This window comes from Schistocerca gregaria, chromosome 1 (assembly GCF_023897955.1).
Source record: "Schistocerca gregaria isolate iqSchGreg1 chromosome 1, iqSchGreg1.2, whole genome shotgun sequence".
In the NCBI taxonomy this organism is placed as follows: Eukaryota; Metazoa; Arthropoda; class Insecta; order Orthoptera; family Acrididae; genus Schistocerca; species Schistocerca gregaria.
The window spans coordinates 722,534,943-722,552,764 of record NC_064920.1 but is presented as its reverse complement, the minus strand read 5'-3'; the positions used below and the strand labels follow the sequence as shown (position 1 = coordinate 722,552,764).

The following is a 17,822-nucleotide window of genomic DNA, read 5'->3' as shown; positions in this document are numbered from 1 at the left end:
AACAGGCTGTTCTTAATGTTTCTCATACACTTCCGGGGACAATCAGCTTTGAAGTTTTCCCAGTGTTACATACAATGCAGTAAACCGAAAAAACTTTGTTGAGCTTATAGCGCAGTCAGTAGTGTGATGGAATGGGACCCTAATAAGCGTATATGTGCATTGGTTCAAATCTCTCCAATTTTATTTTTTTTTCCCTTTCTTTTTTTTCCTTTTTGTTTTCCTTGTTCGATTTGAAATACCTACATCTCGTAATTATAAAACTCATAATCATTTTTTATGAATAGTGCACATCATCTTGTTTCTTATTACATGATGGACTTGAAATTCCTGTTTCCATTTCAAATACAAATTCTTAATTATAGATGTTTTATGAAAGACTGTTCATAAAAGTTGTTTAAATTAAGAAATCATAACAATTTAATTTTTAAGGCAAAAATGAAAAGCCAAATCCTCTGTATTTGGACTATGTCCATCGTTTAATACCACAGAGGTAGATAAGTATTGTAGAAACATGAAAAACAATTGTTTTCACAGCATTGAGCACATCATACAAATGCTGCATCTTTACATCTGCTACTGTACCATTACAATATGAACCCAACGGAACTGACTTGGAGCCAAGCTGCGGGATTTGGCATCAGAAGTAACAAGACTGTAAGGCTACCAGACATACTGGAACTAACGCATGCAGGCGGGATATAGAACAGCTCGTCATAAAAGAAGAGAAAATGCCGGTTGGCTTTGTAGATTCTGTTGTTGATAGGCTCATTATGAACGTAGCAGGTGAAACTTTCAGAACTGAAATATTATTTCTCGGATTCGAATAAGGAAGGAGGTAAGAGATCACCGGATGACTAACTGTAAGTAAGACCTTCAGTGGCTTCAATATTTAACTATACGGTGAAATTCTTCAATGCTCTCTTATGTTACACACAGCTTACCGTATTTACTCGAATCTAAGCCGCACTTTTTTTCCGGTTTTGATAATCCAAAAAACCGCCTGCGGCTTAGAATCGAGTGCAAAGTAAGCACAAGTTTTGAAAAAATGTTGGTAGGTGCCACCACAACTAACTTCTGCCGTCAAATATATGTAGCGCTACACAGGCAGGCTTTGCAGGCACAAAGATAAATACTGTCACCAAACCCTTTGCATAAGCAAATAAATTTTAAAAAAAGGTGGAAGACGAGCTTTTTTCTCCGCCTGCCAACTCATTTAAATCATGTCTGCCTAATACACTACGAAACTAGAGTGAGACACAACAGCAAACGTGGAAGAATATACATATAATGTCATGTTTATATTCGTATTATTCTTATGCCTAATAGTGATGCAGTCAGAAATGAGGCACAGCAATTGACTAGATTTTTAAATCTAAGATGACTCTAATTTCAGTACAGAATGTAATGTACTAAAGAGGCGTCTGCAAATGGAGAAAAATTTTCGCTAAACTCTCGTTCAGAACATCATCTATCATATGCTGCCTATTATTTTGTTCTTGTTGATCATTATCAAACAAAGCAGCAGTGTAAGTAACAATAAATAGCAGTCTCTTGCCATTGTTTCGCTAAGGAGACGATTCCTCTCTCCCTCTCTCTCTCTCTCTCTTTAATTGTAAGCAGCTGTAGCATGCACAAAAGCAAGCCATGCTGTGAGCGGCGACAGGTCGTAAACACTCATTATCAGAATGCTACAAACAATGCATGACACAGTACATTAACGGATTTTCAGCTTAAAGTGGCGTAACCTATAGCAAAGAGAACGGCACTTATCATAGCAAAGAAAAGTAAGCAATCAATTCAAACCAGACGAAGTACGTGAAAAAGGAAGGGTACACATATAAATACGGACAGAGCACCTGACGCATAGAAATGGCTGCCTGGTAAAGCTTAACTGCTAAGCTTACGACTCGAACCAAACTACTGTAGCTGTATCGTCATTCATTCGACTTAAATTGTCTCATATTACAATGGACCAACTTTGTTTCGATTTGGAGGTGCGGCCTAATACTTTTCTCTCCCCTTTAATGGTTTAGACTCGGGAAATTTTTTTTCCCTTGATTTCGAGTCTCATTTTTCAGGTGCAGCTTAGATTCAAGAGCGGCGTAGATTCGAGTAAATACGGTATGCAGAAAAAATTACCCTGTGGTTAAGTCAGGAATTTTCATCATTCTTGTTTTTAATTACAATAGTACGTTGGCTAAAAATGATAACATGTTGCGGTTTTTGTCTAGTCGTCAAAGGAACGCATTGTGGGAGATTTGCAGTATATTATTTCATTCTGCTTAAAAATTAAATGACATTCGAAGCTGTATTACTCCTCTGTTCGTCTCTTTTTACGTGTGAACTGCAGCTGGCCACATCACTGCAGGCTAGCTGTACGAGCTGACCAGCCAGTGCTGTCAGAGTTAAATGTGCCGGTAAAGCTGTTGTCCTTCATTACTGCAAGTCGTTGTGCACCTAAAGCACACCACTAAAAGTACCCTTATTGTACTTGACAGTGCTCGAGACAGATTGGCTGCAGTTCCACGTGAAACGGGAATCCAATGAGGTTCTAGCAAACATGGAAGAATACATAGTGCAATGTTTATATCAGGTTTATTCTTATGATGAATGGATTATAGCGCCTTAGTGCCTCTAACTCTGCTATACATACTCTTCATTTGTTTTGAGGGGAGAATTACCCAGCAAACAGATCCACCAGTAATATAAATCCCAGTAGAGAGGATCCATAGAGCATGGATGTGAATGAAGGACAAATATTGTAGTGTAAATGTCCGAGAAAAACTTGTTTCTTAAGTGTTTAATAGGGGATGAGGCCACAGAATAATTCGTGAATATCAGCCCAGCAGTTTACCAGGACTAAGGAGCTACGCCAGACGAGGAGGTAACAAGCAGCTGCCAGAAGCAGCCAAAGGTTTGAGTCTCCATTACAGTATCAGCTACATGTACTGCTCTCCAGACTTGGAGCCACAGTGCAGCTGGCTTTCCCAGCTCACTCCAGCAGCAGCCAGATTCCTGCCCAAGGACAGCACATCAAATGCCAGGCATGGCAGCCGCCTTCTGACAATGCATTGGGTGTGCCTCCTCGGCTTTGGCTGCCCATGTGTGGTCATTCATCATGGAGGTGGCTATCTCTGCAAGATTATTGTCTATCTTCATGAACAGCTGAGACCGGGACTGTCAGTCACACAACAGGGGATGTGCCTTCTATCGAGGACAGATGTCAACAAAGCAGGGCATGACCTATGTTGCATACAGCTGGCTGGATGCTAGCATCAAGATGGTTGGCTACTAGCGCTCTTTCCGTGGGGCTAGGAGCGGTCACCTCCCCATATTGATGCAGTGCTGACGTACAAGCAGAAAATAAATAATTGATTTTGATAGCCACTTCTCTCTGGGGCTTCAGCGGCCTGCCAGCCAGACTCAACTCTCAGCAGCCATTCCACAACCTGACAACATAGACACCATGCCGTCCCCAGGGTCAGCTATAGATTATATGCCTGCAAGATTCTACAGAAATTTTGTAAAAGAGTTTTCTCCCCTCCTAGCAGTAGTTTACCTTAGTTCACTGGAGCAACGGAGGGATATCAAGTGAAAGGAAAAAAAAAAAATGTATGTCATTCCCATTTTCAGGAAGTGTAATTGAAGAGACGGCCATGATTAAAGGCCTGTATCACTGGTGCCAATATCTTGTAAAATCATGGAATACGTTTCATGGTGAAACAATATGACGTTTATAGAGAATGAACATCTCCTTTATAAAAATGCAACAGAGATCTGATCTTACAAAACTCAGTCTGCTGTATTCATCCATGAGAGCCAGAACATCATATGAGTTTATCAAGTTTTGGACCAAATTTGTGACTGAGATTCAGGACTTCCTAGAAGAGAGAATGAACTTGTTGTTCTTAATGGAATGAAGTTCACAGATGTAATAGTAACTTCAGGATTATCCCAAGCAAGTGCTATATGGCTGCATTACAATCATTATGGCTACTATATTTACTTCATGATTCAGAAGATGTAATAATCACTATTGAAACCACTGGATGAAACTGATACTGAAGTTTTGAACACTGAGACTGAGTAGATGTTAAATTTGATACTTACATAACACCAGAAATAGATGTAGAAATTAATAGAATTCAATTATTTGTATCGATGAAATGAATTCATCTAACCAAATTGACATAATTTGCCTCTCTGAACATCAAGTGACCACTGGTATAAATATGTTAGACATTTCAGGATTTAAGCTAGCTTCCTACTTCCACAGAGTAGATATGGATGGAGGAGGAGTTGCCACATTTATTAAAAACTGCCATAAATTCAAGAACATTGACATTAATAAATTCTGTTTAGAGCAGCATCTAGAAGCATATGCAACAGAAGTAGAGTTCCATAACAGATCCTATATAATAATAACTATTTACCGAGCACCTGTAGGAAATTATAATCTAATCATAAATCATCTAGAAGCTATTTTGGGTTATTTAACAGTAAGAAACAAAGAAATTTTGATTGCTGGTGACTTACATACAGATTTTCTGATTCAATCTTCCAGTAAACATTTACTACAGTTAGTAATGTTGTCTTTCAATGTAACTCACACTGTAAACTTTCCAACTAGGATCACTAAATCCTCAAGGACAGCCATTGATAACATTTTTATAGACAAATCAAAGAAACAAAATCATATCATAAAACCTGTAATAAATGGACTATCAGATCATGACATGCAGCTCCTTGTTTTAGATGTAAATTCTAAGCAGATTATTGATACTGCTAAATCTGAGTACAGGAGAGTATTCAGTCAACCAAAAATTGAGTGTTTTGGAAAACTGCTCAAAGATATGAACTGTAAAGATGTTTATAGTGCTCATGACATGAATGAAAAATATAACACATTCATGAACAATGTCAGTACCATGTTTGAAAACTGTTTTCCTCTAAAATTTACTCAAATTAAACAGAAGTCTATAATAAAACCATGGATCACAGAAGGAATAAAGATTTCCTGTAAGACAAAAAGGAAAATGTATCTGTTGACCATGAATAGCTCCAATCCTGATGATTTAGCTAAATACAAGGAATACTGTAAAATATTAAAAAAAGTAATTCAGACATCTAAACAAATACACTATGAGAAGATAGCAATGTCAGGGAACAAAATAAAAACAATATGGGATATAGTGAAAGAGGAGACTGGTAGAACCAGAAAGGAACAGGAGCAAATAGCACTAAGGGTAGATGACACATTAGTAACCGATGGGCATAGTGTGGCAAATCTATTTAACAAGTATTTTATATCCGTTACTGATAGAATGGGATTGTCAGGATCAGTAAATAATGCCCTTGAATACTGAAACTAGCCTTTACAAATAGCTTCAGGTACATGAATATGCCACTCACTTCACCAAAAGAAATAACATCCCTAATAAAATCTTTAAAAACAAAGCATTCTAGTGGTTACGATAAATATCAACAAAGTTCATTAAGGCATGTTCTTGTGAGTTTAGTACAATTCTAAGTTACTTGTGTAACCAGTCAATTATAACTGGGACATTTCCTGACTGGCTGAAATATGCAGATGTTAAGCCTCTATTCAAGAAAGGGGCTAAAGAGATGCCATCAAACTACAGACCGATTTCACTTTTGCCAGCATTCTCAAAAGTTTTAGAAAAAGTAATGTACAGGCAGCTTCTCAACCATCTGACCACAAATAACATATTATCAAGAACACAGCTTGGATTTCTGAAGGGTTCTGATATCGAAAAGGCTATTTACACCTACAGTGAAAATGTACTTAATTCATTAAACAAGTTACAAGCAGCTGGTATTTTCTGTGATTTGTCAAAGGCATTTGATTATGTAAACCACAACATCCTTTTCAGTAAATTAGAATTCTATGGTGTCATGGGCAGTGCTGCAAAATAGTTCATCATACCTTGCTAACAGGAAACAAAGGGTGTCAGTGCAAGGAACTAGTGAATCAAGTCATCAGGCATCATCAAAATGTGAAGAAATTACATGTGGTGTCCCACAAGGATCCATCTTAGGGCCATTGCTTTTTCTTGTGTACATTAATGATCCCTCATCAGTTACACTGCCAGAAGCAGAGTCCGTTTTGTTTGCAGATGACACAAGTATTGCAATAAATAGTATGTCGAGTGTAGGTCTAGAAAGATCTGCTAATGATATTTTCATGGATATTAATAAATGGTTTAAAGCCAACTCACTGTCATTAAACTTCGAAAAGACTCACTAGATGCAATTCAGAACCTGTAACAGGTTTCCACCTAGCACATGCATAAAGTATGAAGAAGAGCAGATAGAAGAGGTTGACAGTCTTAAATTCCTGGGATTACAACTTGATAAGGAATTCAGTTGGAAGGAGCACACCACAGAACTGCAGAAACGCCTTAACAAATCTGTATTTGCAATTCGAGTGTTAGCAGACATAGGCAAGATAAAAGTGAAAAAGCTTGCATACTTCGCCTACTTTCATTCCATAATGTCATAGGGTATAATATTTTGGGGTAACTCTTCAAGTCAAACAAAAGTTTTCAGAGTCCAAAAGCGTGTAATACGTATTACTTGTGGAGTAAACTCATGGACGTCTTGTCGAAACCTCTTCAAAGAACTGGGTATACTAACTACTGCCTCTCAGTATACTTATTCCTTAATGAAATTTGTCCTAAGTAATATATCTCTTTTTCCAACAAACAGCTCAGTTCATACATACAATACCAGGAACAAAAATGATCTGCACAAGGATTTAAAAGCACTTACTTTAGTTCAAAAAGGGGTGCACTACTCAGGAACACTCATCTTCAATAATTTGCCAGCAAACATAAAAAATTTAGTTACAAATAAAGATCAGTTTAAAAGGAGCCTGAAAGACTTACTAGTGGCCAACTCCTTCTACTCCATTGACGAATTTTTTAATAGAAACAAATGATGTGTTGTATATATTCATACTATTAGTACTGTTATTTCAGCTTAAAAAAAAAAAAGGGACATGTACCACATCCACGAGGATCTCCTCAACACGGATCTATGGAACGAAAAACTAATCTAATCATGTAAAGGATGAAAGACTGGCGCAGGAACTGTTATTTTGACCCTGAACATATCCCACATAAACAGGAAAAAAGATCTATTACTATTCAATTACACTAGTGGCAACAACTGCCGGAAACAGAAGCAACTCTTAAGCATCCAGCAGTGACCATCCAAAATGACCTTAAGTGAAATGGCCACATAAAACTAGTTCTAGGAAAATAAAATGCCAGGCTGAGATTCACTGGAAGAGTGTAAGAAAATGTAGTTGATCCACAAAAGCAGTGGCTTACAGTTACAGAATATCAGTTTGACTGAATTAGAATACTGCTCATCAGTGTGGAATCCTTAACTGTGTTACATTACATGATAGGTGGCATGGATCATGGCGATTCCACTGGAGCAGGGAGAGGAGGAAGTGATAAATGGTACTGGAAGCTACATAGCTTGTGGAGAAGATACAGATATAGGTGCAGGATCTATAATTAATACTCTGCATAACCCAAAATTTCCACAAAAATCATCATAATATGCAGAGTATATATATTAGAGGGAAACATTCCACGTGGGAAAAATATATCTAAAAAGAAAGATAATGTGACTTACCAAACGAAAGCGCTGGCAGGTTGAAAGACACAAACATACACACAAAATTCAAGCTTTCGCAACCAAAGATTGTTTCATCAGGAAAGAGGGAAGGAGAGGGAAAGACGAAAGGATGTTGGTTTTAAGGGAGAGGGTAGGAGTCATTCCAATCCCTAAGGTAAGTCTTTCCTGATGAAGCAACCGTTGCTTGCAAAAGCTTGAATTTTGTGGGTATGTTTCTATTTGTTTGTGTGTCTATCAACATGCCAGCGCTTTCGTTTGGTAAGTTACATCATCTTTGTTTGGAAAGTAATAATTACAAAACATGGGGCATGCTCGAAAGGATATGCACATTGTTTGAATGCGCATGACTAAAGAGTTTCACAAAAGTGCCATTAGATTTCCATCAATGCATCTTCTCAGTTTGCAGTCAGTCAGAGGCAAGATGGCGTCTGCTGAACAGAAGACTTTTGTGTGTTGCAGTTTTCAAAGAATGAATCAATGATTTTGGTCCATCACGCTTTTCGGCAGTGTTTTGGTACTGATCCACCTGCACCCCCAAAACATTTGTCCTTGCTATCGCCAATTTAAAGAGACAAGATGCTGTGTAGAGGTAAGAAACCACGTCAATCTCACACTTCTGGTGACACTGTGGAAGTAATTCGACAAATGTTTGGAAATGGCAATGCCTCAAGCAAATCTCTGGTGGGTGATAAGGCATTGTATGGTCTAGAAAACTTGCACACTACAATTAGTGCACGTCCTCGGATTGGTGATGAAAGGGAAAAAAAAGAGTTGACTTCAGCAGAGCTCTGCTAGAGGACATGGAAGACAATACATTTTTACCATGATTAATTTTTAGTGATGAAGCAACACTTAATGTTAGCGATAAAGTAAACAGACACAATTTACATGTATGGGAACTCCAGAACTCTCATGAAATTTCTGAGCACAAAAGACAAAAGAGACTCACCTAAAACAAAAGATTTCTTTATGCCATTTCTCATCTAGATGCTGTTCGTGCTGCTGCTGGTAGATGCCCAGAGCATTTGTAGCAGCATAGCTAAAACTTTTAGGATTTTGTGAATATTTTGCAAATTCATCCTATGTTTGTTGTATGTTATTGTCAATAAATACCGAGTTTTTAAATCAGGCCATTCTTTTTGAAACACACTGTATATCCCTCTTATGCATGTTCACTCAATAAACAACTAGGTGACAGCAGGTAAGTCTAGATAAGGGCACCTCAAGTGAAAATTTTGAACAGGCTGCACATTCCATTCTATTTCTGGAGGAGGAGGAGGAGGAGGAAATTAGTGTTAAATGTCCCGTCAACAACGAGGTTGTCAGAGACAGAGTACAAGCTTGAATTAGGGAAGGATAGAGAAAGAAAGTGGCCATGTCTTTTCAAAGAGACCATTCCAGCACTTGCCTTACCAGATATAGGGTGATCACAAATTAAATCAGGAGGGTTGGACACAGGTTTGAACAATCGGCCTCCCGAATACAAATCCATTGTGCTAGTGACTAGGCTACCTCACTCAGCCCATTCGATTCCTTTTCTGAATTACATGTCTATCTTGATGTATGGCTTATTTATCAAATGCTCATAATTTTCCCTTCTTCTCTCTTTGCAATCAACAGAGCAGATCTCCTCAGCTTCAAGTACTTCTGGCTCTCTCTTTTGGCTTCATTGTTAAATTATCCCTCACCTACCAATTTTCAGGTGAATGATCATTTTTTGTCTTAAAAACATTTTCGGCATAAAAAAACCTCCATTTCATAATTGCAGGAAAAGTTCCCGAACACAAAAATGAGGCAATAATTCTTATTAACATATTCACAAGTGAAAATAGTTGGCAATTATTTGATTAATAACATTTTTTGTCATGTTATTGTTGTAGGTCACAAAATAAACTGTAACTAGGAAGGTAATTGGTAAAAAAAACTATTTCATAAATAGTTTAGTTTCCTTCCACTTCTTCATAGTCTAGAAGCTATTTACACAAACAGTTATGATAACAAACCAATTCATTAACTAGACTTCCATCATGTTCTCGTTCAGCAATACACGCTGCTGAGCCTCCAGGGCAGCTCAGTCCAGAAAGTGGTGTTATGGGAGCACATACATTGATGAAGAACTCCGATTTCCCATTGATAATGTGGTAACTGTTCTCTGTTCGTGACAGAGATGTTAAATCTACCTCCCAATCACCTTCACGGAGCACACAGTTGACCTACAAGACAGAAAATGTCAAAGCATTACCTTTACAACAAAACTCATACCAAAACAAAATATGAAACAATGTTACTGGAAGTAAAAGAGAATACATTTTCTAATAATAACTACATAAGAAACATGTATGTAGTAAAATGTTTATGAGGACCCAGATACACACAAAACACCCAGAAACTTTATCAGCAACTATACCTTTTCACTTCAAAATCAATTTTTCAATGCAAAATAACTGGTGACAGTGACTGAAGACTTCTGGTATAAAGATCACAGAATGTGAATGATTTAACAGGCCAAATGACTCTGCACTGTGCTAAATCTTAGAACGTGTGATGGAACACCCATGGGCAGGCATGGGCTGCTCAGTAAGTCTGGATTCTCGCCAGTCTTAAATATGCCGTGCAATACCACCAAACCAATGCTCGGGCTTCCCATGTGTAGGAAATCCACTGCATGAGTTCATCTGAGTTTCCTCAGTCAAGGCAAGGTCTAGCTCACAGAGGAGCCTTTCGACACATACAGGCTCTCATGCGTGGCAGCCCTGGGCAGTAATGACCAGCGGAAGTGTAGCTTTCCATTATGTTTGGCAATTTCATTTTTAGAAGCCTTTTTAAATTCCTTAGAAATTTTGTATGAGGCTTTCTGAATGAAGGGAATACTATATGTTTTATGCTGTTTGTGTCTGGTTCTAACAAGACTGGAATTTCATTTTTTACTGTCTATTATTATTTGTGTTAATCAATAGTGAAAGGTAGATACATATTATTTGTAGTATCCATTTCATTAAGCTAATCTCATCTTCCAAACATTGTTGTGCGTTGGTTGTCTTCATTGTTATATTTACTATGCTACTGCTCACTGCTACGTCATAAGTTGTCAGGCAGAAGGTGCAGTTGTAGATCAGACAGAACCATTAACAAGAAATGTTTTAATATTTTCAGGGTTCCATCTCAATCGATAAAAATGGACCCTTATAGGATCAATTTGTTGTTCGTCTGTCTGTCTGTCTGTCTGTCTGTCTGTCTGTCCAACTGTTGTAGTGACTCGAAAATTTCTGTGTAAATTCTAGAACCAGTCAGCCTTTTACCATCTCGAACACACACTATTCTGGATATGAGCGTGGGATGGTAGAATCCTACCTACTGCGTGTCACGTTTGTGTGTGCAGGTTTAAAATCAGTCACAGGAAGAAAATAGATGCGGCAGTCGGATGGCACCGACAAGTACCTGCCGTCAATCCATAGATATTTTAGTGAACGTGTAAGGAAGAACCATGGAGTTTATATGCAGCTCTGTGCTTACTGTGTTATTGACTATTGTTATTAAAACAAGAACAGTTGAAAAAGTATTCTTGTAGACTCCAGATGCAACCTTGTTAGAGGCAAGACTCATTTAATGATTCATGTTAAGGAAGGTCATGGTATCCAAGCCAACTTTCTTTTAACTGTTACTCAATTTGTTTCTAAAGTCCAACTGTAGTTGTAAAGTAGAATTTTGATTGTGTATGGAGGTCAAATACATCGTTCGTTGATGAAAAGTAAAATTTGTATGTCTACTTATTTCATAAGGAGAAAGAGTCTAAAAATTCTTATACCTGGCGTTATTTGACAGAGAAGAAGTCAAGATCGTTCCAACAGCCTGCTATTCAGTAAAGAAGAGTGGCTGCAAATTCCAAGTAAGTCATCTCGTAAAGAAGTGGAAGGTGGTTTGGGGGAATAAGCTGATATAACCCTGATCTACACTAACACTTTATGTCGTCAGAACGTTAGACTGTTAAAAACCCTTTTTCTCAGGAAGAGGTTGCCAATCATGTCATATTCTCAGGTCTACAGTCTCTTGGCAATGTAAAAACATAAAGCTTCTTCAAAGTCAATGCAATCAAAAGACACAGTCATTGTATCATACAGGTGTATACTCACAGACTCACTTGCCAAAACATACAGGATATTTCCCATTGACCTACAATCATGACATTTGGCAAGAAGTGAACATATTCATTATTTGACTTCAAACTTAAAATTAAATCATTCTCAGAAGACTGACCTCCCGGGACCGATATCTTGCTAGCATAAATGTCAATAATAGGCAAAAATCAGTGATGGATGAACTGCTTACATACATAATTAAGTCTGTACAGAACCCTCAGATCACGAGCCTTACTTGCACCTGGCCAATTTTTATTTTTATTTTTTTCATTAGAAGGTTTTTTTTTTTTTTTTTTTTTTTTACACACACATAGCGTTAAAGGTGTTCTTCATCACAGTAGCAACACACGGGATAAATTTAAGCTGCCACGTTCTACAAGCTCACATGTCAAGGACTTTCCCATATTTTACAGATGTAGAGGAGGTAAATCATTTGAAGTACACTACTACAATTACATAGCAGGTCTACTATTAAATGTTAAGACATAATCCTCAATTGGACACACATGTAATGATAGAAAACAACAACTTACTGTCACTGAAATCAGAATCTTATTATCATGGCCCCAGAGACATACACGTAGCCTACAACCCACAGACTTAAATAACAAACAATCATTCTACTTTCTGTGTTTAGCAATGAAAGCCTCTTCATGAAACAACCCCACAATAATAAACTCTTTCTCTTAAAAATTTATATGCTGTCCCATTATGTATAAAAATTAACTTCCTTCACTTCAATTGCTGCCTAGTAAAAATCAGAAATTGATGCAAAGCTAAATACAGTCACATGTCACTGAAAATTGAGCTATGATTCCGAAATGAGTCAGTCATCAATAAGTACATAAAAAAGACTGGAGATGGTGTTTAATTGTTACAAAAGATTAAAATAAGGATTTAAGTTAGTCACAGTGACCTAAAAGAAATGTAATGCCTGCTGATAATGAGAACATTTCATATGTTACAGGCTGTGTTATACATCCATTATTTTTGGAAAATTGGCGTATTTTGTTATACCCATCTTGTACTATAGGCATACACAACTTATTTTCAGCCACGAGGTGCATAATTCAATAATCAAAAACATAACTATGAGGTTTCAAGGTGCATCTGAATTATTTCAATTAAAGCATGCATTTCTACACACAGGTTGTAATTAAAATACTGCCACTTGTTCATTTGACATTAAGCTTACCTAATGTTCCTGGTATTGTATGTATAAAAATTAACAGATCAAAACCAATTTTTTGAAATGCTATAGAAATGAGTTCCCCATAAATTTATTTAAAAATGCCCCTGTGCTATTGTGTTCTTCATAGGATGTTCATGGTTAGGAAACATTTTCAGTTACTAACGTTTATATGTGAAGACTACAGCCCAAAAAACTGCACAAAATATCATAATAAATGAATTTGTAAGCACCTACTATGCCACCACCATGCAGCTGCCAAATTTGTATCTGACACCTTCTGCAGGATGCATGGCTTATGAGTGGCATGAACATCAGCTGCTGCCAGCATATGATGGACTCTTCCTGTGCTCTCTTTACAATAGTGACTGACTCTACATCAGGACCCTCAGCCTCCATAATTGTTGTAGTTTAACTTGCATGATCTTCAGATTCAATACAACTGAAAAGCAAGATGCCATCTCGGTATGCCGTTGTGGAGAAACTGTTTCAATATTCAATAACGGGCTAATGCAGCAAGAAAATTTGCTGCGCGTGTCATTCATATTGCTACACTGCAATGTTTTTGTTGCTGTTTCACCAGTTATAACAATGCTGCCTCCATGATATGCTTAACACATGTGAAAATTAAAAATGAAAAATAAGCCTAGTCACCAAGTATACCGTTGTGACTATGGTACAGTGCAGACCTGCCACACCTTTAGCCACAGCAGTGGCACACACAGCAACAAATACCACAGAGCCGCCACTCCATAATGTCAATGGGTATATTGCCTGTCTGCAGCTGGCAGCCTCTCCCAGCTCTCCATCACCTGACAACACTTGCCTCAACAGATTCTGAATTACGGACAACTACAAGCACCCAAGAACAAGGTACTGAAGCCTCCCAACATATCCTAAAGGGAGCTAATCCATGACCAGTAAGTATGGTGCCACCTTCTAGGTCAGGCCCACCACCGTGAACCTCACTAAGATTCATATCATACAAGCAGTAGACACATCACACACACACAAGAGTCATGTGGTTCGACCCAGGAGACTGCCAAATCACTGGCAGCACTTGAGACACCTCGGCCATTATTCCTGTCACAGCTGTGTATTGCAGCTGCAGCCAGAAACGTGTGCTGCCACACAGTAGCTGACTAGTTCGTATCAGGTGCCCTCTGCAACAGCATGGTTCATGTGGCACAAGAGCATCATCTGCAGCCAGTGCACAATTTAGTAAAAATCTGTGTTCAGGTCAACTTGTGCCGTGTTAGGTGGCAGCAGACAATGGACTCTTTCTGTGTTCTCTTCTGACACCAAGTAACTAAATCAGAACTTTCAGTCTACCTATTTGTTGTACCTGAATAAGTATGTTTTTCTGATTCCCTGCATTTTGAGTATCTCTCTCTCTCTCTCTCTCTCTCTCTCTCTCTCTCTCTGTGTGTGTGTGTGTGTGTGTGTGTGTGTGTGTGTGTGTGTGTGTGTGTGTTACCAATAGAAGTACTGGATACTGCAACTACTGCATAGTAAATATAAAATCTATTGCATCTTACTTCTTTATCATCAAAAGATAGTGAAACAAAAATGAAAGTAAACTTATAAATATTACTTACATGACTCTCACATGCCAACTGTGTGAACCAATGGATCATGGATGTACAGTTGCTAGTTGTATCAACATACTTTGGCCCGTCAGTTACATTCTCCATTCCACAAATAAATTCTATTAAAGTGTTTCTTGGAACACCTATGTCACACAAGTCACCTTCAGAATAATTCAGAAATAAAGCACCTATTCGATATTCCAAGTTTGCATTTCCAATACCAGCACTAATAGATTTTGGTTCATCATTGTTTTTAAGAATGCAGGCACCTGAAATTGTAAACACATAGCACTGCTAAAATCTTAGGGTGAAACCTATTTCATTACATATAGAACAAGGAGGCACAAAAAGGTAAGAAGACTGAAACGTACTTCAAGAGAATACATTAGAAAAACCTGTCAGATGATACTTTTAATTAATATTGCTTTATATCTCACCTGTCAGAATTAAGTACAAATTCACTCTGTCACACACAACCATACACACACACCCAGATACACATGCTCATGGTGACACTGTGTAATTTTGATTACTGTACCATTTAAATACTATACATACAGAAAGGGTGCAGAAAACCATGGAGTCCTCCGTAAATAGTTAACTAAATTGGATAACACACATAAGGAATGTAATGGTTTATAACTTATATAAGAAGTCTATTCCTAGTAATACACAATGATACTGTGTCATCAACCAAAAGGTTGATTTGTATGACTACTTACAGCAATCTTCATACCATCTCATCTCTTTTATTCGTTTCATAAATATTTATAAGTGTGAAACTTACTTGCTCATCAACAATTCCCTGCTTGGCATGAGACACAAAGTTTAGTTTACATTGTACCTTATGTGACACCAGACTCTCAAGTGTTACTGAATATAATTCAATTTATATTATTCTTAATGGCATACACAGACGTGATCCTATAGGTAGCAAATATTTTTCAACATTGTAGTCTTAAATATTACTGCAGTTTCCAAATCCTATGTCCCTGAGGACTAGAGATAACATGGAAATCCTGCATTGTTCTCCGCTCCAAGGTCAAGGGAAAGGAGAGAGTGAAACCCAGGGTCACCTCTCAAACTGCACCACGGAGGCCACCGAACTTGCTGGCCTTTTCTGACGAAATTGTCATCGACACTGTCGCAAGTCATAACTCCACAAGTTCTTAGGGAGGGATCAAGCTTATTATCTATCAGACTGGCACTGAATCATATGATCAAGGAGTTTTTGCCACAGTCCTTCCTCACTCTCTCTCTGGTCAAACATGGGTGACGCTTAATTTTTTCACTATCATCTTTCTAACTGCTTGTTACCCAATCATCAGCAAATGGGCCCCATAACTTTCTGTATTAAGTGTAATTTTTTCTTTCTTATTTTGTGTAATCCTACAACTGAGCAGTGAGAGCCAGTCAGGAATGCTGCTTGTAACAACTAGCCATTCTGAAAAAGCTTTCTCTTCTTTGTAAGCATGTGAGAAATTTTCAAAGAAGCAAGTGTGGCATTTTTAGATTTTATCATCGGAGTCACATTAATTGCATTCTAACAAAACACTTTCTTACTTGAATAACATGGAGGAATACGGCAACAACAGCAGACAGCTACACTTCACACAATTGACTGCCCACAAGGTGCAACCAACATAGGAACTTCCCTTAACATTTTGTTGAATTTGAAGAAGAAGAAGATATGAAGAAAATAATAACAACATTAATAAAAGAATGGCATACAGCAATGAATGTACATAAAATCGTCGCTGATACTATCATTTATTAGTGAAATTGGCTACAGATGAAAATAGGAGGAACTTGACACTTCTGAAACAACTGCCATCCTCAAGTTGGCCTAAAGCTACTACTACCCATTCTACAAGTGTGAAGGAAGGCAGGAGTAGCCAATGAATCCTACCACATAATCAGATTATTTCTTAATTGCATATTTGAATTGCAGGAGTAGACAGAGTTGGTAAAAAGTGATCAGTTTCAGTCTCAGCCTGCCTGAAACAACATCAATAAATAAGCAAAGAAAGCTTATTTTCGAACATTTCATTTCTTGCAAGGAAGTATATCTTTTATATTCAGCTTACAAATATTTGCAAATTGTGTCTAAAGCAAAACCACAATGTGCTTCTTCAAATTGCCAATTTTTCCGAACTGATCATACGCCATACTTTATTCTGAGATTGTGTCAATAACATAACACATTTTCTCTGGTTTTAGCACCTAGCCAAGCCAATGATAAGTAAATCCAACCTAAATTGTGTAGGCAATGTCAAAACATCTTTCAGTGTGGACAACGCAGTTCCAACTGACACAAATAAAAGAAACACACTTTGCCAATATATTTCAGTAAAATTGCATATCAGTAGAACTACAAATCTACCACTGCTCATTATCTTCTATCATCATCTCTCTGTGTATGGATCTTCCCACAAATTCTGCCCTCTTTTCAATTCAGCATATCAAAGTCCTCCAAGTTTCTTCTCTGCTCCTGTGTTCCCTATTGACTGCAGTTTTCTTACTGTTCTTCAACTATTTCTTCAACAAAGGAAGAGAAGCCCATGTAACATGTTACAAGCAAACTAGTCTACTGTTGCAACATCATACACATTCATTTCTAACAATCCACATAAAGGATAGCTGCAAAGTTACAGACTAATGCTGCAGGCTTGTTGGTATAACAGTAACGTGCACGGCTGGAAGCCGAGAAGATATAGATTCAAATTTCGGTTGGGCCACAACTTTTTCAGTTTTCATTTCAACGTAGCCTTCAACTCTAAGCAATGTGAGGAGTCACCAGAGACAAAATGTGGTTTGGACTCCACATTAAACTGTAGGTTCCCTTTCTGCGGTTAGATAACTAGAGTAGGTTACAGTGTCACCGAATTGCTGTGAAATTGAAAGACTTGCACCAGATCACACAAAATCATTATTATTATCATTACAACACTATAATGACATGGTCTTATTCTGCAGGCACAGGGTGTATACGTGGACAAGGAGAAAAAATTCCCGGATTTTTCCCGGATCTCCTGGTTAAAAATACATTTTCTCCCAGGTGACAATACGCTTTGCCATGTTAAGTTACAGTATACTTTCCCTCAGAACTGTAAAACCTATCCTTTGATAGGAAATGGTTTTATACAGCAGCATAGCATTTCCTGGCACTTTAGAAAACGGTACTCGGGGGAAAATATACATTTTGGAAAGATCTTTGACGTGCAGCATATTTTCGTA

General features: G+C 37.8%; 1 protein-coding gene across 3 annotated transcripts in view; it reads right to left on the bottom strand.

The window, feature by feature from the left end:
• Positions 1-17,822, bottom strand: part of LOC126266771 (cation-independent mannose-6-phosphate receptor) — a 599,618-nt gene that overhangs the window by 334,167 nt on the left and 247,629 nt on the right. For all 3 annotated transcript variants that reach the window (XR_007548921.1, XM_049971299.1, XM_049971307.1), the window contains exons 15-16: positions 14,595-14,854; positions 9,675-9,884 (exon numbers count right to left, since the gene is read on the bottom strand). Coding sequence is in view for 2 of the 3 variants with exons in the window: in XM_049971299.1 (XP_049827256.1) it covers positions 9,675-9,884; positions 14,595-14,854 (470 nt within the window). In the remaining variant the exon portion in view is untranslated. The remainder of the gene's footprint in view (positions 1-9,674; positions 9,885-14,594; positions 14,855-17,822) is intronic.